The following is a 24,078-nucleotide window of genomic DNA, read 5'->3' as shown; positions in this document are numbered from 1 at the left end:
TGCGCAAGGTGGACACTGGGCAGGGAATGATGGGCTCCTCCACTCACCAGGTGAGAAGAGCTGCCCGAACGCCCGGCAGAGGCAGCGGGTGGTGAAGTTCCAGCTGGGGGACACGGGGGTCCCCGTGGTGCTGAAGACAGATGTGGACACCGTGGTCACTGTCACTGGTGGCAAGGTGTGGGTGGCCGTGGCCCTGGAGATGGCCGTGGAGAGGCCCAAGGTGGTGCCGGGCGGAGAGCTGGTGGCCGCGGGCGTGGGGGGTGATAGGGAGGCTCTAGGGCTGGGCCCTGTGCTGGAGGTGGCCAGGACTGTGCTGGGCACGGCACTGGGGGGTCCAGGCGAGGTCTTGGGGTGCCAGGATGTGGACGCACTGCTGTGGGGGCTGAGTGTGGAGGCCGTGGAGACCTGGATGATGGGCATGGAGTGGAATGGCGTGGTGGCCCCCGTGGTGGGTGTTGCTGGGGATGGCGTGGTGGCCCCCATGGTGGGCGTTCCAGGGGACGGCGTGGTGGCCCCCGTGGTGGGCGTCTCTGGGGACGGCGTGGTGACCCCCGTGGTGGGCGTCGCTGGGGACGGCGTGGTGGCCCCCGTGGTGGGCGTGCCTGGGGATGGCGTGGTGGTCCCCGTGGTGGACGTCGCTGGGGATGGTGTAGTAGCTCCCGTGGCCGTGGTGCTGGTGCAGTGGCCAGCGTCCTCACAGCAGAGCACGCGCACGTGGTAGTTGTGGCAGTAGGGCAGGGGCCCCGGCTGCTCACGGTTGCGGCACACCAGCCCGAAGCTCACGTTGCACTGGACCACCTGGCCCAAGTCCTCCAGACGCGCGTCCGGCGCCTTTTCCGATCGGCACTGGATGTCCCGGGGGCGCTGGCAGAAGTCGTGCCCCGCTGAGCGGAAAACCGAGAAGGTCTCGAAGTCCCCGCCATCCAGGCCCGGTATGGGGTAGTCCTCGTCGAACCAGTCTGTCCACGTGCACCGTGGGCTGCAGCCCGTGGAGGACGAGGTGGCCAGGGAGTGCGTGGTGGAGCTGGGCGGCGGGACCGTGGAGACCAGCGTGGTCCCGAGGGTGGCCGTGCTGGGCGTGGACCCTGGGGGGATCCACGTGCTAGAGGTCACCACAGGGACTGTGGTGGGTGCACTGGGTGAGGAGGGCTTGGTGGTGGCCATCGGGGTCCTCATGGAGGCAGAGGGACTGGGGCTGGAGACCCTCTCTGTGGTCCTGGCAGGGGAAGCAAGCGTCTGGGTGGTGGAGACAGGGACCCCCTGGGTGGTCCCAGGGGAGGGGGGTCCTGTCTGGGAGGTGGGGCTAGTGATCCTCAGCGTGGTCCCAGGGGAGGAGGGGCCTGTCTGGGAGGTGGGGCTAGTGACCCTCAGGGTGGTCCCAGGGGAGGAGGGGCCTGTCTGGGAGGTGGGGCTAGTGACCCTCAGGGTGGTCCCAGGGGAGGAGGGTCCTGGCTGGGAGGTGGGGCTAGTGACCCTCAGGGTGGTCCCGGGGGAGGAGGGGCCTGTCTGGGAGGTGGGGCTCGTGACCCTCAGGGTGGTCCCGGGGGAGGAGGGTCCTGTCTGGGAGGTGGGGCTAGTGACCCTCAGGGTGGTCCTCGGGGAGGAGGGTCCTGGCTGGGAGGTGGGGCTAGTGACCCCCAGGGTGGTCCCGGGGGAGGAGCGTCCTGTCTGGGAGGTGGGGCTCGTGACCCTCAGGGTGGTCCCGGGGGAGGAGGGTCCTGTCTGGGAGGTGGGGCTGGTGACCCCCAGGGTGGTCCCCGGGGAAGAGGGTCCTGTCTGGGAGGTGGGGCTCGTGACCCTCAGGGTGGTCCCGGGGGAGGAGCGTCCTGTCTGGGAGGTGGGGCTCGTGACCCTCAGGGTGGTCCCGGGGGAGGAGGGTCCTGGCTGGGGGGTGGGGCTAGTGACCCCCAGGGTGGTCCCGGGGGAGGAGGGGCCTGTCTGGGAGGTGGGGCTGGTGACGCTCAGGGTGGTCCCCGGGGAAGAGGGTCCTGTCTGGGAGGTGGGGCTCATGACCCTCAGGGTGGTTCTGGGGGAAGAGGGTCCTGGCTGGGAGGTGGGGCTGGTGACCCTCAGGGTGGTCCCGGGGGAGGAGGGTCCTGTCTGGGAGGTGAGGCTGGTGACCCTCAGGGTGGTCCCGGGGGAGGAGGGTCCTGTCTGGGAGGTGAGGCTGGTGACCCCCAGGGTGGTCCCGGGGGAGGAGGGGCCTGTCTGGGAGGTGGGGCTGGTGACCCTCAGGGTGGTCCCGGGGGAGGAGGGGCCTGTCTGGGAGGTGGGGCTGGTGACCCTCAGGGTGGTCCCAGAGGAGGAGGGTCCTGTCTGGGAGGTGGGGCTAGTGACCCCCAGGGTGGTCCCGGGGGAGGAGGGGCCTGTCTGGGAGGTGAGGCTAGTGACCCCCAGGGTGGTCCCAGGGGAGGAGGGTCCTGTCTGGGAGGTGAGGCTGGTGACGCTCAGGGTGGTCCCAGGGGAGGAGGGGCCTGTCTGGGAGGTGGGGCTAGTGTCCCCCAGGGTGGTCCCGGGGGAGGAGGGGTGGGTGGTCGTGGCCTGCAGCCCAGTGACCCCCGATGACCTTTGTCGAGTGCTGGTGCTGGTGGGCTCCGTGGCCGGGGAACTGGTACAGGGGCTCTTGTCCTCACAGCAGAGCACGCGGATGTGGTAGTTGAGGCAGGTGCGGCCCCCCTTCTGCCAGTTGTTCCTACAGATGAGCCCGTAGTTCACGTCACACCTCACGTCCTGGCCCAGCCGCCCCACGGGCACGTTCGGGTAGAGCACAGCCTGGCACTCGATGGCCTCGGGCTCCGCACAGAGCTGGCTGCCAGCATCCTGGATGTGGTAGTAGGTCTCGATGTCACCCCCGTAGCGGCCGGGCAGGGGCTGGTCACTGTCCAGCCAGGTGGTCCAGTGGCAGGTGGGCTGGCACGTGGAGGTGGCCGCAGTCTGGCCAGTGCTGGGGGCCGTAGAACTGGAGGCCATTGTGCTGGTGGCCGGCATGAGGGTCAGACCCGGGCTGGTGCCCTGCGAGCTGACCACCGTGGTGGCCAGGGTGCTGGGGCAGTGGCTGTAGTCCTCACAGCAGAGCACGCGGATGTGGTAGTTGAGGCACATCTTGAACAGGCCAGCCTGGTCCTGATTGCGGCACACCAGGCCATCCTCTAGGCTGCAGCGCACCACCTGGCCCAGCTCCTGCAGAGGCGTCTCTGGCCGCCCCTCTGCCCGGCACTGCAGCTCCAGCGGCTGCTTGCAGATGGCTTTGCCCATGGCCCGGAGGTTGGCGTAGGTCTCGAAGTCCCCACCAGAGGCCCCCGGCACCGGGTAGCTCTCGTCTAGCCAGTCTGTCCAGGCACAGCGGGGCTCACAGGCCGTGGACCCGGCCACGGGGGACGTGGGGGCCTGTGTCTGGCTGGAGGTCACAGGCAGGGAGGTCTTGATCTTGCCTGTGGGTTCCATGGCCCTGGAGGTGGTCGTAAAGAGACCCAAGGTGGTGCCGGGCGGAGAGCTGGTGGCCGCGGGCGTGGGGGGTGATAGGGAGGCTCTGGGGCTGGGCCCTGTGCTGGAGGTGGCCAGGACTGTGCTGGGCACGGCACTGGGGGGTCCAGGCGAGGTCTTGGGGTGCCAGGATGTGGACGCACTGCTGTGGGGGCTGAGTGTGGAGGCCGTGGAGACCTGGATGATGGGCACGGAGTGGAATGGTGTGGTGGCCCTAGTGGTGGGCGTGCCTGGGGACGGCGTGTTGGCCTGCTTGGTGGACGTCGCTGGGGACGGCGTGGTGGCCCCCGTGGTGGGTGTCGCTGGGGACGGCATGGTGGCCCCCGTGGTGGGTGTCGCTGGGGACGGCATGGTGGCCCCCGTGGTGGGCGTAGCTGGGGACAGTGTGGTGGCCCCCATGGTGGGCATCACTGGGGACGGCGTGGTGGCCCCCGTGGTGGGCGTGCCTGGGGATGGCGTGTTGGCCCGCTTGGTGGGTGTCACTGGGGATGGCATGGTGGCCCCTGTGGTGGGCGTGCCTGGGGACAGCATGGTGGCCCCCGTGGTGGACGTCGCTGAGGACGGCGTGGTGGCCCCCGTGGTGGGCGTGCCTGGGGACGGAGTGGTGGCCCCCGTGGTGGGCGTCGCTGGGGACGGCGTGGTGGCCCCCGTGGTGGGCGTGCCTGGGGATGGCGTGTTGGCCCGCTTGGTGGGTGTCACTGGGGATGGCATGGTGGCCCCTGTGGTGGGCGTGCCTGGGGACAGCATGGTGGCCCCCGTGGTGGACGTCGCTGAGGACGGCGTGGTGGCCCCCGTGGTGGGCGTGCCTGGGGACGGAGTGGTGGCCCCCGTGGTGGGCGTCACTGGGGACGGCGTGGTGGCCCCCGTGGTGGGCGTCGCTGGGGACGGCGTGGTGGCCCCCGTGGTGGGCGTCGCTGGGGACGGCGTGGTGGCCCCCGTGGTGGGTGTCGCTGGGGACGGCGTGGTGGCCCCCGTGGTGGGCGTGCCTGGGGACGGCATGGTGGCCCCCGTGGTGGGTGTCACTGGGGACGGCGTAGTGGCCCCCGTGGTGGGTGTGCCTGGGGATGGCGTGTTGGCCCGCTCGGTGGGTGTCACTGGGGATGGCATGGTGGCCCCCGTGGTGGGCGTGACTGGGGACGGCATGGTGGCCCCCGTGGTGGGCGTCGCTGGGGACGGCGTGGTGGCCCCCGTGGTGGGCGTGCCTGGGGACGGCGTGGTGGCCCCCGTGGTGGGCGTCACTGGGGACGGCGTGGTGGCCCCCCTGGTGGGTGTCACTGGGGACGGCGTGGTGGCCCCCATGGTGGGCGTGCCTGGGGACGGCATGGTGGCCCCCGTGGTGGGCGTCGCTGGGGACGACGTGGTGGCCCCCGTGGTGGGCGTGCCTGGGGACAGCGTGGTGGCCCCCGTGGTGGGCGTGCCTTGGGACGGCGTGGTGGCCCCCGTGGTGGGTGTCGCTGGGGATGGCGTGGTGGCCCCCGTGGTGGGCGTCCCTGGGGATGGCATGGTGGCCCCCGTGGTGGGCGTCTCTGGGGACAGCGTGGTGACCCCCGTGGTGGGCGTCGCTGGGGATGGCGTGGTGGCCCCCGTGGTGGGCATGCCTGGGGACGGCGTGGTGGCCCCCGTGGTGGACGTCGCTGGGGATGGCGTGGTGGCCCCCGTGGCCGTGGTGCTGGTGCAGTGGCCAGCGTCCTCACAGCAGAGCACGCGCACGTGGTAGTTGTGGCAGTAGGGCAGGGGCCCCGGCTGCTCACGGTTGCGGCACACCAGCCCGAAGCTCACGTTGCACTGGACCACCTGGCCCAAGTCCTCCAGACGCGCGTCCGGTGCCTTTTCCGATCGGCACTGGATGTCCCGGGGGCGCTGGCAGAAGTCGTGCCCCGCTGAGCGGAGAACCGAGAAGGTCTCGAAGTCCCCGCCATCCAGGCCCGGTATGGGGTAGTCCTCGTCGAACCAGTCTGTCCACGTGCACCGTGGGCTGCAGCCCGTGGAGGACGAGGTGGCCAGGGAGTGCGTGGTGGAGCTGGGCGGCGGGACCGTGGAGACCAGCGTGGTCCCGAGGGTGGCCGTGCTGGGCGTGGACCCTGGGGGGATCCACGTGCTGGAGGTCACCACGGGGACCGTGGTGGGTGCACTGGATGAGGTGGGTTTGGTGGTGGCCGTTGGGGTCCTCAGGGAGGCAGAGGGACTGGGGCTGGAGACCCTCTCTGTGGTCCTGGCAGGGGTCGCAAGCATCTGGGTGGTGGAGACAGGGAACTCCTGGGTGGTCCCAGGGGAGGAGGCATGGGTCTGGCCAGATGCTGTGGTTGGCGACGTGGGGCCCCCAGTGCTGGGGCAGTGTGGGGTTGGGTGGCAGCAGAACACACGGACGTTGTAGTTGAAGCACATGTTGAAAGGCCCCTTCTGGTCCTGGTTCTTGCACACCAGCCCCACGTGCAGGCTGCAGCTCAGCACCTGTCCGATCTGGTCGATGCTGACCTCAGGGTAGTTCTCTGCGCGGCACTCGATCTTCTGGGGCTCCTCGCACAGCATGCCCCCGGCAGCCCTGATGTTGTCAAAGGTCTCCAGGTCCCCGCCCTCGACCCCTGAGGTTGGGAAGTCCACGTCAAACCAGTCTGTCCACTCGCACTGGGGCTGACAGCCTGTTGTGCCCTGCGTGGTGGTTCTCAGGGCTTGCAGCGATGTCCTTGCTGTGGTCGTGCGTGTCTCTCTGGGTGGGGTGGACGGGGGGCTGGTGGCCACAGTGCCTGTTGTGGCTCCCATCACTGTGGAAGTCGTATGGATAGGTAGGGTCTCCCTGGAGGGGCCCCCTGTGGTTCTCTGCACGGTGGTCTGCGTCCGTGGCCCGGTGGTGGGCTCCGTGCAGTGGTCATGGCTGCAGCAGAGCACGCGGATCCTGTAGTTGTAGCACATCCTGAACAGGCCCACCTGCTCCTCGTTCCTGCACACCAGGCCGAAGCTGGCGTCACAGAGCACACGCTGGCCCAGCTCTGCAGGGCTCCTGCCGGGGAAGTTCTCAGCCTGGCACTCTATGTCCAGAGGCTGCTCGCACATGGCCCCTCCCGCGCTCCTGATCTTGTCGTACGACTCGATGTCCCCCCCAGCCTCCTCAGACTTAGGGTAGTCCTCGTCGAACCACTCTGTCCACTGACACCGGGGCCGGCAGGAGGTTGTGGTCAAGGCCGGGGAGCTGCTTGGCGCCAGGCTTCCTGTCGTGGTGGGCTCTGCCGGCGGGGTCTGCGTGGCGGGGGTGGACAGGGACCTGGCCGGTGGCTGCCAGGTGGTGGCCCCAGGGGAGGTGCCGCAGGGCAGGTAGTCACAGCAGAGGACCCGCAGCTCATAGTTGTGACAGAGCGGGGGGTTCTGCTCTCTGTTGAGGCAGGTCAGCCCCCGGGCCACATCGCACTTCACCTTCTGGCCCAGCTGCTGCAGCGGGGTGTCGGGGAGCTTCTGTGCCCGGCACTCGATGCTCGCCGGGGCCAGGCACACCTGGTAGCCCCTCTGCCTCAGGTCCACAAATGTCTCGAAGTCCCCACCTGCCATGCCAGGCTCTGGGGGGCCGCCGTCGAACCAGTCGGACCAGAGGCAGAGCTCATGCACACACACGGTGGAGACGGTGGGGACTGAGCCCACGGTGGAGACGGTGGGGACTGAGCCTGGGGGCAGAGGGCGGGGACCTCATCAGCGTGCTCTGCACCCCTGCCAGCCATGCCCAGGATCAGCGGTGACCTGGGGCCGTCGGTCGTGGGTCGCGCCGAGGACGCCCACTCTGACCTCCTCCCGCTCCGCCCAGACTGTTGCCTGGGGTTGGGGCTCAGGAGGAAGGGGCAGGACCAGCAGGGCGTCTGTCAGGCTCACCTGTCGAGGAGAGCGGGGCCACGGTGGTGGTGAAGGTGAAGGGCGGGTTTATGGATGGGGTTCCAGGACATTCCACAGCCCTGCGCAGGATCGTCCCATTGTGTCCGCAGGTGGCTACCAAGCAGGCGCCGAGCCCGTCGGTTGTGTTGTAGATGACGTCCTCGTAATGGTAGGTCCTGCCCTTGTAGACGCAGGTGCAGGCTGGGAGACAGGGCCGGCACAGGGCTCACTTGCAGCCCCCAGCCCCCAGCCCCCAGCCCTGTGTGGCGCCCCTCAGCCTTACCTGCAAGGCTGTGCATGCACTGGAGGCCGCCAGCACTGCATTCACTGCGGAGGAGGAGAGGAGAGTGCTGAGGGCCTGCCGGCCACACGAGCACCCCTCCGAGGTGCCCCAGCCCACTCACCGCCCGCCCACTCACCAGCTCTGGCAGTTCTCTGCCGTGGGGACCCTCGTACCCACATCGTGGTAGTTCCCGTCCTCATCATAGCACCCGCACTGGGCCACGCACTTCATCTGGGCCTCACTGAAGAACGGCTCGCTGGGCGGGCACTTCGGGTAGCAGCCTGGGCGGGCACAGCGCGGAGAAGACTCACCCTCGTGGCCAGGTGCTGGGTGCTGCCCGGGGTGGTCACCCCACCACCTGTGCCCTTCCCTGCCCCTCACCTTCCAGGCCCGGCAGGTCATGCAGACAGCGGCCGCTCGGGTTCCGGCAGGTCCTCATGCAGGGCGCCCCGCATGGCTGGTAGTGCCACTCACACCGGCCCTCGGGGTTGTAGTAGTCACAGAACACGGCTAAGCGCAGAGGGGAGAGGCTGAGGGTGCACCCCTTGCTTCCTGCCCCGCCCTCAGAAGGCCGGTCCCTCACAGGCCCTCCTGTCCGGCGGCGGCCTGCCTGGCCGGTCCGTAAGCACACAGACGTGGGCACGCCCATGGGCACCTGGGCGCCAGGGGTCTCTTGCTCACCATGTGTGGGTCAGGCCCCACCCCTGCATCTGCCCTTCCCCACCGCGGCAGAGCCCCACTCACGGCAGATGTCCGGGGTCCGCCAGGACACGCACACGCCCATGTCATGGCAGGCCTGGGCGTAGGCGGCCACCGCCGTGCAGAAACACTCACAATCACCCCCCGAGTCACAGGCGCACGCGTCACCTACACAGGCCTCATAGTACTTGGCGGGGTCGACCTTGGGGGGAGGGGGAAGAGCCTTCGGATTCGGGGTCTGGGGCTCCTGGGGGTCAGGCCTGCAGTATGGCCCAACCTGGGCCGGTTCCCCCTCAGAGCCGGGGAAAGCAGACGCGTGGGCCCCCGGGGCTGACCACAGGCTGGTCTAAAGGGTGGACAGTGACGCGGGCCCCCCGACTTCTGCCCGCCCCTTCCTTCCCGGGCGCCCCGGGGAACGGCCGCATACGTGGGCGTGGCAGGTGGCGAAGGTGGCGCTGTTGATGATACTGCACTGCTTCTGGGCCCAGGACTTGCGGTACGGGTTGGCGGTGCAGGGGTCCCTGGGGGCCGGGGCGTCAGGGCAGGATGGGGAGAACTTCCAGCTGTTGCCGAACTCCAGGGCGCTGCTCACCACGGACTGGCTCCGCGTGGTGAAGTCATTGACGGCGTTGTCGTCAAAGTTCCCACACAGCCCGCAGACCCGGCCCTGCAGTCCAGGGACGGCGGCACGGGGGGCTCAGGGTGTGTGCAGGAGTGGCCAGAGCCCAGCCCAGCCCGGCAGGGGGCACTCCAGGGCAGTGCCCTATGAACTTGCAGGACAGGGCACACAGTGGGTCCTATGGTCAGCAGGCAGGCAGGTGGGCAGGTGAGCAGCGGGCAGGCAGGCAGGTGGACATGTCAGGGGATAGGCAGGTAGGTGGACGGGTGAACAGGGGGCAGGCAGGCAGCTGGACAGGTGAACAGGGGGCAGGCAGGCAGGTGGACGGGTGAACAGGGGGCAGGCAGGCAGGTGGACGGGTGAACAGGGGGCAGGTAGGGAGGTGGACGGGTGAACAGGGGGCAGGTAGGGAGGTGGACAGGTGAACAGGGGGCAGGCAGGCAGGTGGACAGGTGAGCAGGGGACAGGCAGGCAAGTGGACGGGTGAGCAGCGGGCAGGCAGGCAGGTGGGCAGATGGGGGGGTGGACAGGCGGGCAAGCAGGCCCAGTGGGCATGGGGACACCAGGGAGCAAGAACAGTGTTCTAAGCAGGACTCTGCCTATTGGTCAGTTTGGTCTCAACACAGCCCTTTCAGAAGTCGGCGTTGTGAGTGGACTCGCCCCGGCCCTCAGTGGAGTGTCAGCTGCCCGACGGGCCCCTGGGAGCCGGAGCTAGGAGTAGGGGCTCTGACCCTGCCTGAAGGGGTCCGCGGCCCGCCCGTTCTCACCTTGTAGTCCTGCTGCAGTCGGATGAACAGGCTTGTCTTCCGGTCCCAGGACAGCACCAGGCCACTGTGAGTCTCCACGGTCAGGTAGATGCCCATGTATCGGACCTTATAGGGCAGGTCCCCGCCTGGGCCCCGCTGCACCACCTTGTAGGTGCCCTCATGCAAGACCAGCTCATAGTTCTGCAGAGGGCACACGGAGGTAGTGGCTGCAGGGACTAGAGGGGCCGGCTTGGGGGCCGGAGCCCACTGACCTATGGTAGTCAGGGGCCCAAGGCACAGGACTGGGGTCAAGGATGAGCTGGCTCCTGACACTGTCAGCGAACAGGAGGCCAGAGGCCAAGCAGGGTGTGCTGGGAGCCCGGGGAGGTCACGTGGAAGGTTGGGGCCACAGGCCAGTGGGGCTGATGCCCCCAGCCAACAGTGTGGCTCCCTGCCTGGTGAATTCTGACGTCCCTCTGCTGGAATTGGGTACCCCACTGTGGTGGGCTGAATGCAGGCCCCCCAAAAGGTGTGTCCACATCCCAGCCCCTAGAACCTGTGAATGCGACCTTGTTTGGAAAAAGGGTCTCTGCAGGGGTCAGTGAGGGATGAGCTCCTCCCGAATTAGGGTGGGCCTCAGTCCAAACACAGGTGTCCCTGTGACAGGAGAGAGGGGACGGGCCTGCGGGGGAGGGGCCGATGGAGCGCCGGGGCTGGGGGAGGCAGGAGGGAGCCCCCCTGGAAGCTGGCGGGGGGCGGCTCGGCCCTGGGACACCTGCTGCTCAGAACTGAGAGAGAATGCATTTCTCTGGCTTCAGGTCCCCCTGTGGCCATTTGTCCAGGCGGCCCCAGGACATCCAGCCGGAGGGCAGAGGGAGGGACAGGGCTCCTGGTGACCCCTCACCTCCAGGAACAGCTTGATGGCCTTGGAGCAAGTGACGCCCGTGGTCCCGCAGGGGACGTTCTCGGTGACCACGCGGAAGGTGCCATTGGCGGTGCCGTTGCCCTCACAGTAGTCCTGGGTCAGGGAGGGTCAGGCTGAGCTCAGGGCTGCGGGAGCGGCGGGCCGAGGAGGGAAGCGCGGAGGGGGCCCCTGCGTACCTGGGCCAGCGTGTACTCACAGCTCCCCTCGAAGCTGTACCGCTCCCCATCGAAGGTGATGAAGTGGCCGTCCCCGTAGGCCACGCAGGTGCCCAGGCAGGGCTTGCGGCCACACTCCCACCTGCGGTTCCTGCACGTGCTGTGAGGACAGGGGACAGCCTGCTTGCCCGCTGCCCAGGACCAGCCCCGCCGCGCCTCACAGCCGCACCCTCCGGAGGGCTGAGTGAAGGGGTGAGCGCGGGCACTGGCCCGCCGCCTGCCCAGCTCTGGCTTCCCGGCTCTTGGTGCCTGCGGTGAGGCGGGGCTGCGGGCCCTGGCGGCAACTCTGAAGGCCTGGCCCTGGGGGACCTTCCGAGGACAGAGGGGACCGTCCAGGGCTTCTCCAGGGCTGGGGGCGATGCCAGGCCCCAGCTGCCCCCTGCCTCCCTGCCTCCCTCCAGGAAGCCCCAACTCACCAGGTGTTACAGTCAACCCTGATGGTGTCCCCGGGCTTGTAGGTGGCCTCATTGTGCAGACAGGGGCAGTCCTCCGCGGCCACGCAGCCCCCGCTCCCGTCCGACACCAGCCCCGGGGGGCAGACGCAGCCAGACACGCAGTGGGTGCTGAACTGTGGGTGGGCACGGCGTCAGTGCTCGTCACCCCCGTGCCCAGGGACACTGGGGGGCAGCACGCCCTCCCCGGCCACTCACACAGTCCACGTCCAGCGTGTGGCAGCTCCTGAGACACTCGGCCCCGGGCATGCCCGCCGAGGCGTTGTTGCAGTCCAGGTACACCATGGGGGCCGCACACCCTGCAGAGGGAGGCAGCTGGGCTGGGAGGGGCCCCAGCCCAGGCCCACGGAAGCCCCTGCCCCCCGGGGGCGGGTGGGAGGCCCTACCTGAGCTCTTCTGCTCTGCCGCTCCCAGGCAACTCAGCTTCCCACCCGCACACGAGCTGTGAGAGACAGACCACCCTGCCTGGGCCCACGGCCCACCCACCACCCCGCAGACCCCACCCAGAGCTCTGCCCAGAGCCCAACACACACACCCTCCTGGGCGCCGGACCCTCGGAACCCTCTCCCCGGCCAGGGGAGGGGTCCCTCCTTACTGCACGGCTGGGGGGGTGGGAGCCCCCTCCCCAGGGAGACCCTCTGTGTTCCACAATCCTCCGGGGAGGCCCAGGCATCTTTCGGTGTGACACGGGGGGTGAGACTGTTGCAGGCCCAGGACGGGGGGCGGGGGGTCACGGGCCCAGCTGGCTGCTTACCAGACCACGCCGTTGTCATGCACCACGTCCCCCGGAGCCACCACAGAGCCATGGAAGTAGCAGGGGCAGGCGTCGGCGGACACACAGGAGTCCGAGTCGTCCAGGAAGGTACCCGAGGGGCAGATGCATCCGTCCACCGGCACGAAGGAGATGCCGCAGGTGACGTCCACCTGGCTCAGAGCGCGGCAGGAGGGCTGGCAGCCGTGTGCCACATAGCTGTAGTGCTGGGACTTGGGGCAGCTACTCACATACTTGGCTGGGGGCAGGGGCAGCGCTCCAGTCAGTGGCTGGAGGGCCCCTCCAGGCTGAGGCTCACACAGCCCGAGACTCAGTTTCCCCTCTGACACCAGGTCCTTGGCTGGCCCAGACGAGGAAGCGTGAAGCTCTGGCTGAGAACGTGGGAGTGGGGGTCCCCAGCCCCCCTGCCCCTCCCCCAGTGCCGCCAGGCTGACCGGGGACACTCACTGCACACGCCGTCCCTCCAGCCGCTGAGCAGCACCCCCTTGGCAGCGCAGGTGTGCACATAGGAGGATAGGGCCGCGCACAGACAGTCCTCGCTCTTCTCACAGTTACACGTGTCGAACATGCAGTTCTGGGGACGGGGCCGCGGGGAGCCGTCAGGGACCCCAGCCCGCTGAGGCCCCTCCTCTCCCCGTGCGTCCTTCCTGGGACCCCCGCCCGGGCTGGCCGTGCCACCGCAAGCAGGGCCCTCGGCACCCACAGATTGGTGGAGGCCCCCAGGAGGGGCAGCTTGTGCCCTAAGTGACCGCACAGGCCAGGTCGGGGAGGAGGCAGCAAGGAAGCATGAGGCCGGGCTAAGGTCAGCGTCAGCAGGGGCCTCTGCGGGACCAGGGCCAGGTCCGACTGCATTCCACAGACATCACCGCTTGTGCTGCCTGTGGGGAGCACATGGGGTGAAGAGGGTGGAGCTGTGCCACCCCCAACATGGGCAGAGGTGGGCCGGGGCTTGCACCTGTAGACACACACTCCTGGGGGTGCATTCGTGTGCACTGTAGGCCTTTGAGCTTCTGGAAAAGTGGCCTACGAGCCAACTGTTGTGGGTTGGGTTGGTCCCCCCAAAAGATATGCAGAAGCCATAACCTCCAGGGCCTAAGAAAATGACCTTATTGGAAATAGGGTCTTTGCAGATGTGATTAAGATAAGGTCATCGGGATGGGCCCTGAATTTGGACACACACAGGGGAGGGGCACGGAGGCAGAGGCTGGGGTGATGTGGCCACAAGCCCAGGAGTACCTGGGGCCTCGAGAGGCTAGGAGACGCAGGAGGGCCTGTAGCCATAGGAGGGAGCGTGGCCCTGCCCACCCCTTGCTTGTGGACTTCTGTCCTCCAGGACTGGGACCAGAAGCAATTTCTCTAGTTTTTAGCGACCTGGTTTGTGCTCCTCGGTGACACCAACAGCCACACCCACGGTGGCCCAAGGGAGGACTGCCTGACCCGCGCACGTGCTGTGCGTTGAGCCAGGGAAGCAGCGGGGAGCTGGGGGTCTCACCGAGTAGAAGGGCTCGGGGTTGAGGACAGAGTGGCAGCGGGAGAAGGCTCCGGCCGGGTCAGTCAGCAGGGAGCACCAGTGCTGGGCGTAGTTCTCTGGGGCAGGGAAGGCAAGCCGGCTGGCTGGCCGCCACCTGCACCGCTCCTCTCCCACGCCCGCCCGCCCCGGCAGCCTCGGCTCCTGCACCCAGGCCCCCGGGCCCCTACCGCCCCGGGAGAGCTGAGCTGGAATGTGGGGCTGACCCATCACGCTAGTGGGACAGCAGGGTGCTCGTCCCAGAGACGGGCCCCAGGCCCTGCTGCCGGCATGCATGCATGCATCCCGGATATCGGGGTCCCCCAGCCCCACCCACCCCAGGGCCTGGTGAGATGGGAAGCTTCAGCTCCTAGGCCCGGCCCAGGTAAACGGAGGGCTCCCAAGGGGTGGGAGTACCGTTCTCCACGCTGAGGGAGCAGGGGTCCTCGAAGCTGTTCTTGACGTTGGGGCACGCGGCCTGGGTCTTCCAGGTGTTGGCGAAGGCGGCGGCCGTGCCCTCCACCACGCCGCTGAGTGTCCGGAAGTCATCGGCCTGGTTCTGGTTGAAGTTCCCGCACAGGCCTGGGGGCCGGGGCCCAGGGATGGAGCATTAGTGGGGCGTCCAGCCTGGCCCTGCAGTCCCTCTAGAAACCATCGCAAGGAGCCCAGCCAGAGAGATCCATCCCAGGATTTTGGTTCCAGAGCCATCTGCAGATAAGCCCTGGTAGGGGTCAGCCCCTGTGCAAAGCCTGCCCAGTAAGGACAGCATGGCTCACTGTCCACCCGCCATCCCAGGTCACCTCCCGGGGGCCGCAGGTCAGATGCGGGGTGCCCTGGGAGCAGCTCCCTCCCAATTCCCACTTCCTGCCAGACTCTAATGCATCCCGCTTGCTGCTAAGTCCAGGGACCAGCGGCCCCTGAGCCCACGCAGCCGGCCTCACCGCACATTTGTCCGTGGTAGGAGGGCTCCAGCCTGAGGAACAGCTGCATGAGTGGTACCAGCTGCACCTGCAGCTGCAGCCCGAGGCCCGTGTGCACCAGGATGAAGAAGGAGGTGGGCCTGAAGATCGTGATATTGGCTGCAGGGATGGGGACCAAGTCAGAGTCTGGCCCGACAGAACTGCCTTGCTCCTGGGGACAGCCCGGGGGGCTGGCCGGGTCTTCTGGGGATGGGCTGGGAGGAGACAGGTGTCTGGTGGGCCCTGGGAGTGGGCAGTGCTGGGCGTGACAGGTCCTGGTGCCCAGGAGGCTGGGCACCAAGCGTGCTCCACACCGGGTCCCCACAGATCGGACCAAACCCGCTTGCAGACAGCAAACCAACCACAGGATATTCCAGAACTGCCCCAGGCCGTGGGGAACTAGCAAGGGACCTCGCTGGCTGTGTGCAGGCTCTGGGGGGCAGGCCGCCTCGCCGCAGCCTGGCGCAGCTGTCCTGAGCCCATACCTGCTGACATAGGCAGCTGGGTGTAGATGGAGTTCAGAAACACTCCGCCGTTGGCCTGGATCTGGATGATCTGGGGAGGGGAAGCAGCCAGGTCGGTGCGGGGAGGAGGCCGCCTGCCGGGGGGGGGGGGGGGCCCAGGGAGCGGTCCCCAGGGGACAGCCCGGCAGAGCCGGGTGCGGAGCTCTGGCCTCGAGCCTCCAGCTCCGTGGGACCCTTAGGACCAGGGGCCGGGCTGGGGGCTGTGGCATTCAAGGAGGGCCGGGGTCCGCGTCCTCGGGGCCTGTGTGTCTTGCCAGCTTCCCTGTGTCCACCCCTCCCCTGCTGGAGCCTCACCGTGTCCCCGCCGTTCATGCTGAGCGCCACTGATTTGAGGCAGTTCTCGTTGTCCGTCAGGCCACACCTGCGCAGCTCGGCCAGCACGCTGAATCTGTTCCCTGCACACGTCTGACGGGGCGAAGCCACCAGCGCATTAGGGGACAGCCGCTCCCCAGCACAGGCAGGGTGGCCTGTTCCCAGCATTGCCCATATGTCGGTGCAGATGGATGGTGGCTCACCGTGGCCTGGGGCACCGGCGGCCACCTCCAGGCAGCTTGTCTCAGGACCTGGGAGCCCCTGGCCCCGTGAGTGTGAGCCCAGGGGCTTCCCTTTGGGGATGGGACCCCAGGAGAAGATCCAGGGGGCCTCACCCCCTCTGATGGCCATCATGGGACCCTGCTCAGGGGCAGAGGGGGCCCGAGAGTGCCCGGACAGGCCCGCAAAGCCCACCGGGGCCGTACCTTGGACAGGACATAGCTGCAGTCTCCGTGCATGTCGTAGAGCCTCTCGTCATAGGTGGAGATGTGGGACCCGCCCTGGACAGAGCAGGTGCCAGGGCACGGAAGGTTCCGGCACTGCCACAGCCCCGCGGAGCAGGTGCTGGGAAGGGAGGCCGTGAGCAGAGGGGGCGTGATGTGCAGGAGGCAGACCCCATCCCATGCACCCCACCCCCCAGGGCGGGGCAGCCGGGAGGCCTACCAGGCGCTGCAGATGGTGGTGAAGGAGGCCCCCGGGGCATAGGTATGGCCGCCATGGGTGCAGGGGCACTGTTCCAGGGGCAGGCAGCCCCTGTGGGTGACGTCATCCAGCACCGTGCCTGGGGACAGCAGGGGGGTCATAAGTGGGCCGGGGCGGGTGTTGGAACCTCAGTGACCGGGGGCAGCCAGAGGGAGTGGGGGCCAATCCCCGAGGGCCAGGAGGACCTGCCTGGGGGGCAGAAGCAGCCGTCCATGCAGTGGTCCTCGCAGAGCTGGGAGCGCTGGGGGTTGGAGCAGGTGTCTGCGCAGGGCGAGCCGCACTCGCGGTGCTGCATGTTGAGGGGGCAGGTCTGGGCTGCAGGGGGGAGGCAGCACTTGGGCCCCAGGAAGCCGCCCAGGCGTGGGGTGCACAGGCAGGCCACCTCTGCTCCCAGCCTTCCACGTGCCATCAGGGGTCCCCCAAAGCTACAGCCGGGCTCAGGGAGCCCCTCGCCTTGGGAAGCTGGGCCCCGCCTGTCCTGGCCCCCAGCTGTCTTCTGGGTGAGGCGGCAGGTGAGGGAGCCTGGGGCGCAACGCCTCCCGGACAGCCCCTCTGGGCCCGCCTGGCTTCTGGGGTGAGCTCAGCTCGCGGCACCCAGGCCGGGTCCTCCCTCTGAGCGCCCCAGGGCCCCTTTCTGTTCTCCTGGCCACCCTCCCTACTGACCATCCAGGGCCCCCAGCCAGATGCCAGGTGTCCTGCCCAGGGGTCTTGTTCCCCCCCCCCCCCCGTCCCCAGGGACCGACCCGGAAGGGGTGTAGGGCCTGGGGCTGGCCCTGGCCAGGGGCCACTCACGGCAGAGGCCCGGGGCCCTCCAGTTCTGGGGCTGTCCCCCCGCGTGGGCGCACTGGCGGGAGTACTCTGCAAAGGTGGCGCAAGGGCAGGTGGGGCAGCGACACAGGTCCTGGGTGCAGGCGGCCACGTACGCGGCAGGGTCCACCAGCTTGTTGCACCCCGCAAAGGCCCGGCCGAACAGGGTGCGGCGGCAGATGCCCTCCTGGGGAGCACAGAAGACTGGCACCGTCCACCCTCGGTGCCTGTGGGGGGACCCTGGGCCCTGCAGACTTTTCCAGGCCAGGGACCCCCTTCCCCCCCTTGAGGTTCTTTTCATCCCTCCATCCGTCTGTCCTCTGTCCGCCCAGCCAGACGGCCAGCCGTCCACCCTCCCTTCCTTCCCCTCAACCACCGTGGACTTGCCACCACTGGGTGCAGAGTTCTGCTTGGCTCTGGGGACTGAGCCACGACTGTGGACTCCACCGACCCCCCAGGGCTCCACGACGCACCTGCGCATGGTGTGAGCCCCCAGGAAAGGTGCCCCCCACCCCCAGAGGCCAGTCAGAGAAGAGGGAGGCCCTCAGGCAGCCCCAGCAGAGCCGAAGCCAGCCCACCGATGAACCCTTCCTCCTTCCCCGGCACCCCGCCCCCTGCCCCCAACCAGCTGGGGGTGGACTGCAGCTCCACATCCTGATTTAAGGCTCATGGATAGATTCTAGAGGTGAGGTCCTCCCAGCTCCCTTGTGGGGCTCCTTCACCTGGGCTCCCAAGTGCCCTACCATGGGCAGGACTGTGTATGTGCAGACACATATTTGCACACACACGTGCATTGCCCACACTCTCAGAACAGGTGTGCGGTCGGGGGAGGTGAGTAGGTGAGAGAGGATGTGTCTCCAGAGTGGTGGCCATGTCCTCCGCCACCGAGGGCTAGGGGACCCTCTCTGCCTGGACACCCCAGGTCCCGGCCCAGGAATCCTGAGCCCGCCCTCCTGGCTGGCCCTTGCCCAGGGAGGGGGAGCTCACCCCGTCTGTGCAGTTGCTGCCCGGGGAAGGCAGGGGGTCCCGGCACTGCTCTGTGGGCCCGTCCAGCTTCTGTAGATTCCCGAACTGCAGAGGGGTCAGCCTGGCGTCTGTGGACAGGAGATGCTGGTGTAGAGCGTGCTGAGGGCCCCTGGGGGCAGTGCGGGCCATGGCTGCCAGGGGGGCCCCTGCCCATGCCCGGGGCACCCGAAACTTCTCCTGGGGCGTCACTAGCTTGAGTGTTGTCCAGTGCCCAGGCTGCCCCCTCCCCGCCTCCTCGGGAGCATCCGGCGCCCCCCGGGGCAGAACCCACAGGCTTGGCTTCCGGCCGTTCCCTGACCCTGCCCCGACCCCAGGTGGCACTCACTATGGGAGTAGAACTCTTGGACCGCCGGGAGCCCGTTGAAGTCCCCGCACAGACCACACGTCTGGTTGGTGTACTTGGGGTCCAGCTCCAGCTGGGAGTAGAGGGGGGCAGCTCCAGCCTCAGCCGGCCAAGCCCTCAGCCCTGCCACCCCTGCCGCCCTCGCCCCCGGGGCTGGGAGGCTGTCCTGGATGGGCAGGGAGGGGCGTGGGGGGGTGCCCTCACCAGGGCACTGCCCTCTCTGTTCCACATGAAAGTCAGCATCAGCCGGACAGTGACCTTGATGTAGATGCTGCTCTGCTCCACCAGCAGGCCCGCGCGGCTGTAGGGCAGTTCCCCCCTGGGGTAGAAAGTTCCGGTCGCCCTGCGGCCAGGGTGTCCAGCAGGGCCCTCCCCCCGAGCCCCGAGCCACGAGCCCCAGAGTCCCGGCCCCTCCCCAGCCCGCGCCAGGCGCACCGCTGCCCATTGATGAGGATGGAGCCGTTGGAGGCCTCCAGCACCAGCCCCTGCGTCTTGAGGCTGATGTGGGTGATGGTGGGCCTGGAGCCGGCCAGGCCGCGGCGCAGCTGGATGTTGAAGTCCTCGTAGGCGGTGCCGCAGTGCGCCGAGAAGACGTAGTTGCACAAGCCCGGAAAGCGGAAGACATCGCCGTCGAAGGTCTTGTAGTGGAAGTCGCCCCAGGTGCTACACACGCGCCCATTGTGCGTGGGGTTCCAGGCTGTGGGGAGAGCGTGCTGGGGCCCCGGCAGATGCCACCAGCCTCGCCCAGCCACCCGTGGGCAGCCGTCCCTGGATTTGGGGTGGGGAGCCAGGAGGGCAGCCGCTCGCCCGTCTCGCTGCCCTGAGCCACCCTGATGCGCCCTGAGAGCCCCGATCCTACCCCAGCGCCCAGGGTCAGCCCCCAGGAGAGCTGGCCCCAGGGAAGGGTCCCGGCCGGGACCAAGGCCATTCAGCCGCCACAGAGTACCAGCCTTACCCCCCAGATCTGTGAGCCCCCACCCCCACCCGTCAGCAGTGGGCAGCATCCACTCACAGCTTATGGTGGGCGAGATGGTGATGGGCGGGACGGCGGTCATGCTCCAAGCTGCAGAGGAGAATGGGTCACACTAGAAATGTGGCCAGGCGGGGGACCCCCCATCCTCCTCACTGGTTGCCCTGGGGCAACAGAGAGGTGCAGGCCGCCCTGACCCAGCCCAGTGAGCCCCAGGACTAAGGCTGCCCCTCCCCGGCCCTCCCCATCTGCCCAACACACACTGCTGCCCTGAGTGTGCGTGTGTGAGTACATGTGAGCATTTCAGCCTTTCTGCTCTGTGCCTTAGCTTTCTGGGACCCATGCCCCCTGCCGTCCCTTCTTATGGGCAGGTGGGATCCAGGAGGGTCTCTGTGTGACATGCAGCTGTTGTGGAAATCCGATGTCCAGATCCCCGGCCCTCTGGGAGCCCAGCCCCTCCTGCCTGCAGAGCCTGGGCCACATACCGACGTTCGCCCTCCAACTGTGCATGGCAGCCTCTGTGCTGGCCTGGCTGGGCTCCACGCTGCCCTGGGTCTCTGCGGGGAAAGGGGACGGGAGTCCGTGAGAAGCCGGACATTCGCCCTCCTTCCTGGGCAGGCTTCAGGCGGGCGGCCCCGTGAACACTCGACTTGGTGGAAAGCAAGGCTCCGCCGGGATGGGAGGCCTCTGCAGGGAGCCGCAGCTACCCGGTGGCCTTGCGCTGACCCCCACCCACCCCATCCACAGATTCGGGGTGGTGCCTCGTCTCCGGGATAGGGGCAGCTGGTGCTGCTGGCTCCGGGCGGGAGAATGGAATCAGGAAAAGGCACTGGCCCCGTTGACCCTGGCCACCCCAGAAGAGGGTTCGGCCCCATCCCAGGCAACCCTTGGAGAAGGACAAACACCGGCTTTGTTGGGGGAGAAAGCCTCAGGCAGCTGGGGAGGCTTCTGGGCGTGACTTAGCAGAAACCCAAGACCAGAGCCAGACTGGAGTTAGAACCGTCCGTCGTGGCGGTGGGAGGCCTGGGGGCCCTGGTGCTGGGGTGGCTGCACCCGGGGGCCTGCGCGCCCACCGCCTCCAGGCAGGGCCTCCTCCGCCAGGCTGACTCCCCCGGTGGCCGGGCCCCCACGAGCCCCTCGCTGCCTTGGTGGGCACAGGGAGCCCTCCCAGGCCCCTCTGCCGAGCTCAGGCTGCGGCGCCCCTTCACATGGCCCTGACCTCCTTCCTGCAGTCTGCCAGGAGTCTCCACGCTCAGCCCAAATCTGAGCTTCCTGGGGAGTGGGAGGTGGGGCCCCCATGTCCCCATGTCCCTGGTTCAACCAGCTTGGTGAGGGGAACGGTGAGGCCTCTATTCCAGCGGGGACCTCGCACACAGAAACCACAGGGACTGGCCCGGCATTAAACTTTCCTTCCAAGGGCCCTAGGTGACTGTGTTTCCCACAGGCACAGCTGCTCCCTCAGTCCGCCCCTGACCCCAGAGCTGCAGCCCTTCCCGCGTGAGCCTGGCTAGGGCCAGCCACTGGCCGCACCCCACAGTCAGAAGCCAGAGGGTGTCCCAGGGGCAGTTTGCGCCCCACACCGCCTCCCCATCCAGGCCCGGTTTCCACAAGAACTGGCTCAACTTGGGGCCCTCCTCAGGCGGGGTCACTCGCCCAGCGAGACCTGGTCTCCATCACCGGGCCTGAGAAATGCCCGCTCCCGACTGCGCCTTCACATCGCGGCTGATAGCGGCCACCCTCCCCGACGCGGGGTCCTCCTCTCAGACGGCCTTCACCCACCCCAACGGGATTTGCCCCCCAGAGAGAAGCAGGTGGAGGATGAGGGGGCTCGCTGGCGAGACCCACTCATCAGGCACATGGGCTGAGGCTGGCATGACCCAGAGGAGCCTGGAAGAGTTGGGCGGAGTGGGGGCTGGCTGCGCAAACCAGCAGACGGGCACCTGAATCGCACAGCAGGCTGGGGGGCCTGGCACCCCCGCTGGGAGTCACTCTGGGGAAGTCCCCCCACTTCTGAGCCCTGCTCAACCCCCAGGAAAGGCGGCTTGGGGCAGGGGCTCTGGGAGACGACTGATGGAGAGAGCCGTGGGCCAGTGTCCACCTGCCCAGGCCCCTGAGGCTGGGCGAGGTACCTCGCTCGGGGAGGCCTCAGGGGAGCAGCGCTCAGGGCCGGGACCTGGCAGGGTGGCCTGCAGTGGCCAGGACTCCAGGCCAGCCCTGCTGGGTGTCACCCAGGCAGCTCCTGAGGCCGTGTCTTTCATGTTGACAGGAGGTATTAGGGCCAGTGGTGCCTCCCCTAGACGCTAAGTGCCACAGGGCGGCCGGGGAGGCGCGGAGGGCTGGGTGGCGGCCTCAGATGGAGCTCCCCTGCTGCTGGATCACCCGTCAGCTGTCCCAACCCTAATCTGAGGAGGAATTTTGGAGCCGCTGTGGGGGCTCCAGGGACCAGAGAGACGCCCAGCCTCAGCTCCCACCCCAACACCCTCTCGGCGGTTCTCCCAGGGGAACCAGCTTCTCTGGGTGCAGGCTGAGAGCCTGGGGGCCGCACTGGGGACGCACGGGCAGGGTCCTGCCTGCCGTTCCCAGCAGGAGAACCCCCAGCGAGCGGCCTGCTGGGCCCCTTGCTGCAGAGACAGAGCCGGGGTCTTCGTCCTCACCTGTCTTCTGCACGAGGAGCAGGGCGGCGAGGACCCAGGCCAGCACCAGGCACCCGCTTGGGGCACCCATCCTGGGGGCTGGCACGGCAGCGGGCGGGTGGCTGGGAGGGAGTGGGCCCCAGTGCTCACTCCCTGGGGGCCCTGGGGCTTATATAGCAAGAAGCCTTGGCCCCGTGCCCGGCTCCTGGGCCACGCAGGGCTCTGTCCTTTCCCCCGAGGCAGCCACGTGTGTTTGCTCTCGGGGAGGGGCCGCGGCAGGAAAGACGCCTGGAGGAGGAAGGATTTGCAGCTGTGGGCCCCAGATTCACAGGACCCCTGCCCCCACTCTCCCCCCCCACCCCTCTGCAGCTTCTGAGAATCAGAGGGAGAGGGGCAGCCACCTGGTGCCCAGAGGGTGGTGCCGGCAGCCCATCCTGGGTGGCAAAGCCCCTGCATGCGGCCACCTGGGCTGCCCTGGGCCACCCTGGTCGTGTCTCGCTCACTCAGTAGGGAGGTGGTCGGCACGACCCCACACTCAGCCCGCATGTCAAGCCCCTCCCAGGAACCTGGCCAAGGCCTCAGCCATTGGGCAGCCTTGGGCGCTGGCCAGGGGCACTCACTCCTGGTCCCTGGAGTTTCTGCGCAGCTAGGGGGTGGTCAGCCATGTGGCGGGCGGGGTACCTGGGCTGCATGGCTTGTGGGGGTCCTGGGAGGAGGCTCCATGCCCTGAGACCTTAGCCATGCTGACCAGTGCCCCTGCGGATCTCTGGGCTCCTCTCTGTCACCAAGTTCAGATTTGAGGGGAAACTGAGGCCCTGGGAGTGGATACCCAGGCTGGCCCTTGTCCATCGCCTGCCCTGGCCAAGGCCGGACCAGGAGCTCCCAGCATGGCGGGTTTGACCCTCACCTCGCTCCTTAGCTGGCTAGATGACCCGAGGCCGGGTAGCCCAGAGGAACCTGCAGCTCCTCATGGTCTCTGAGCCACCAGGGTCCTCGGCTGACAGCAGGCCATGCAGGGGCCGATGTCTACACGGTGATGTGCTCCTGGGGGCTCCCGGCAGGGCTGACTGGGTCACCTCGGGGGCCTGGGGGTCTCTCAACCCCAGTCCTGCCCTGAGTGCGAGCCACGAAGTCCCAGCTCCCCGGCTGGCATGGCCCGGTTGCGAGGATCACACGGTAACCTTTTCCAGGTCAGTGACCAGCTCAGCCTCACCGGCTGCCCCCTTCTGACTCACACTCCGGGCATCTTATTCTCTGGCTCTGGCAACAACGCTGGGCACCCTCACCCCAGGCTGAAGGTGTCCGAGAGTGGCCCCTGGGGCGGACCCCAGCTGGGAGGCGCGGGACCCCCCCGGGCAGCTTCGTCATTGCTGGCGCACACACCTGGGATCGCCCTGCCTTTGTCTCTCCGGGGATTAATTCACAGAAGTGGAATTGCTGCGGCAATGGGAAAACCATCTCCAAAGCTTCCACGAAGCGTTTCGCCGCGGTCACACCTCTGCTTGGCTGACGGGCCCTCAGGCCATGCGTGTCTGCAGGCCCGGGGTCCGCTGGCTCCTGGCGTCTTTAGAGCAGGGTGCCCCCACCCGGGAGCCGGGCCCTGCTCCCTGGCATCGGAGCTCCCACAGACGGGCCTGAAGTGCTGCCCACTTGCATCCACGGCCCTGCAAACCTCCAGGCCTCCCTCGCTGCTTCCCTGAGGGCTCCGATTCTCGGTCCGTGCCCCACTGGGCGCCCAGCCACGCCCAGGCACCTGCCCCGCTGGCCCATCCCTCAGCCGCCCGACTCAGCAAGCACCCTGCAGCCTTCAGAGGGCCCCACCAGCCGCCCCCCAACCCCTGCACACGTGAGCCTTGGACTCAGGACCTGAATGGAAGTTACTCGGGGCTTCGAGTTGGCCGTCTATCCCTCCCCGCCCCCACCTCGGAAGGAGAGCTTCATGCGGGTAGGGGCCTTGCCCACAGTCCACAGCTTACACACAGTAAGCACTCAAGGGACCTGGTGTGGCCTAGTGCCTGCCGTGGCCCCTCCCCGTGAGCACTGTCCTCTGGGCAGAGACAGGTGGAGGGCCTGCGGGGCACAGCTATTGAGACATCCCGGATGCGGCTCAGGAGCCTGTTTGCTCAGCCAGTTTACCGCTTCACACTTGACGGAGCTGAGGACGGAGATGAAGGGAAGGAAGGAGAGCAGGCTGCCGGGAAGGGGCCGCCTCCTGGAGCTCGGGAGGGCTCCGCCAGGGACTGTGC

At 68.1% G+C, this 24,078-nt stretch overlaps 1 protein-coding gene across 1 annotated transcript in view; it reads right to left on the bottom strand.

Moving 5' to 3' along the window:
- The window catches only part of MUC5B (mucin 5B, oligomeric mucus/gel-forming), a 28,481-nt gene extending 6,558 nt beyond the window's left edge, over nucleotides 1–21,923 (bottom strand). The window contains exons 1-31 of the mRNA XM_088017975.1: nucleotides 21,854–21,923; nucleotides 19,685–19,756; nucleotides 19,242–19,292; nucleotides 18,665–18,926; nucleotides 18,434–18,548; nucleotides 18,212–18,302; nucleotides 17,848–17,954; nucleotides 16,846–17,047; nucleotides 16,243–16,368; nucleotides 16,015–16,132; nucleotides 15,777–15,915; nucleotides 15,334–15,444; nucleotides 15,001–15,070; nucleotides 14,498–14,635; nucleotides 13,974–14,138; nucleotides 13,542–13,636; nucleotides 12,497–12,623; nucleotides 12,032–12,287; nucleotides 11,664–11,719; nucleotides 11,476–11,576; nucleotides 11,242–11,393; nucleotides 10,787–10,925; nucleotides 10,590–10,703; nucleotides 9,707–9,886; nucleotides 8,748–8,987; nucleotides 8,366–8,522; nucleotides 8,003–8,131; nucleotides 7,758–7,902; nucleotides 7,622–7,665; nucleotides 7,315–7,539; nucleotides 48–7,103 (exon numbers count right to left, since the gene is read on the bottom strand). Coding sequence (XP_087874101.1) covers nucleotides 48–7,103; nucleotides 7,315–7,539; nucleotides 7,622–7,665; nucleotides 7,758–7,902; nucleotides 8,003–8,131; nucleotides 8,366–8,522; nucleotides 8,748–8,987; nucleotides 9,707–9,886; nucleotides 10,590–10,703; nucleotides 10,787–10,925; nucleotides 11,242–11,393; nucleotides 11,476–11,576; nucleotides 11,664–11,719; nucleotides 12,032–12,287; nucleotides 12,497–12,623; nucleotides 13,542–13,636; nucleotides 13,974–14,138; nucleotides 14,498–14,635; nucleotides 15,001–15,070; nucleotides 15,334–15,444; nucleotides 15,777–15,915; nucleotides 16,015–16,132; nucleotides 16,243–16,368; nucleotides 16,846–17,047; nucleotides 17,848–17,954; nucleotides 18,212–18,302; nucleotides 18,434–18,548; nucleotides 18,665–18,926; nucleotides 19,242–19,292; nucleotides 19,685–19,756; nucleotides 21,854–21,923 — 11,053 coding nt within the window. The remainder of the gene's footprint in view (nucleotides 1–47; nucleotides 7,104–7,314; nucleotides 7,540–7,621; nucleotides 7,666–7,757; nucleotides 7,903–8,002; nucleotides 8,132–8,365; nucleotides 8,523–8,747; nucleotides 8,988–9,706; nucleotides 9,887–10,589; nucleotides 10,704–10,786; nucleotides 10,926–11,241; nucleotides 11,394–11,475; nucleotides 11,577–11,663; nucleotides 11,720–12,031; nucleotides 12,288–12,496; nucleotides 12,624–13,541; nucleotides 13,637–13,973; nucleotides 14,139–14,497; nucleotides 14,636–15,000; nucleotides 15,071–15,333; nucleotides 15,445–15,776; nucleotides 15,916–16,014; nucleotides 16,133–16,242; nucleotides 16,369–16,845; nucleotides 17,048–17,847; nucleotides 17,955–18,211; nucleotides 18,303–18,433; nucleotides 18,549–18,664; nucleotides 18,927–19,241; nucleotides 19,293–19,684; nucleotides 19,757–21,853) is intronic.
- Nucleotides 21,924–24,078: the final 2,155 nt, after the last annotated feature.

Source organism: Eumetopias jubatus, unplaced genomic scaffold (genome assembly GCF_037043125.1).
Source record: "Eumetopias jubatus isolate StellerSeaLion01/CBP00866 unplaced genomic scaffold, mEumJub1_p1.0 scaffold_13, whole genome shotgun sequence".
NCBI classification, from domain to species: Eukaryota; Metazoa; Chordata; class Mammalia; order Carnivora; family Otariidae; genus Eumetopias; species Eumetopias jubatus.
This window is presented reverse-complemented; position numbering and strand designations above follow the sequence as displayed.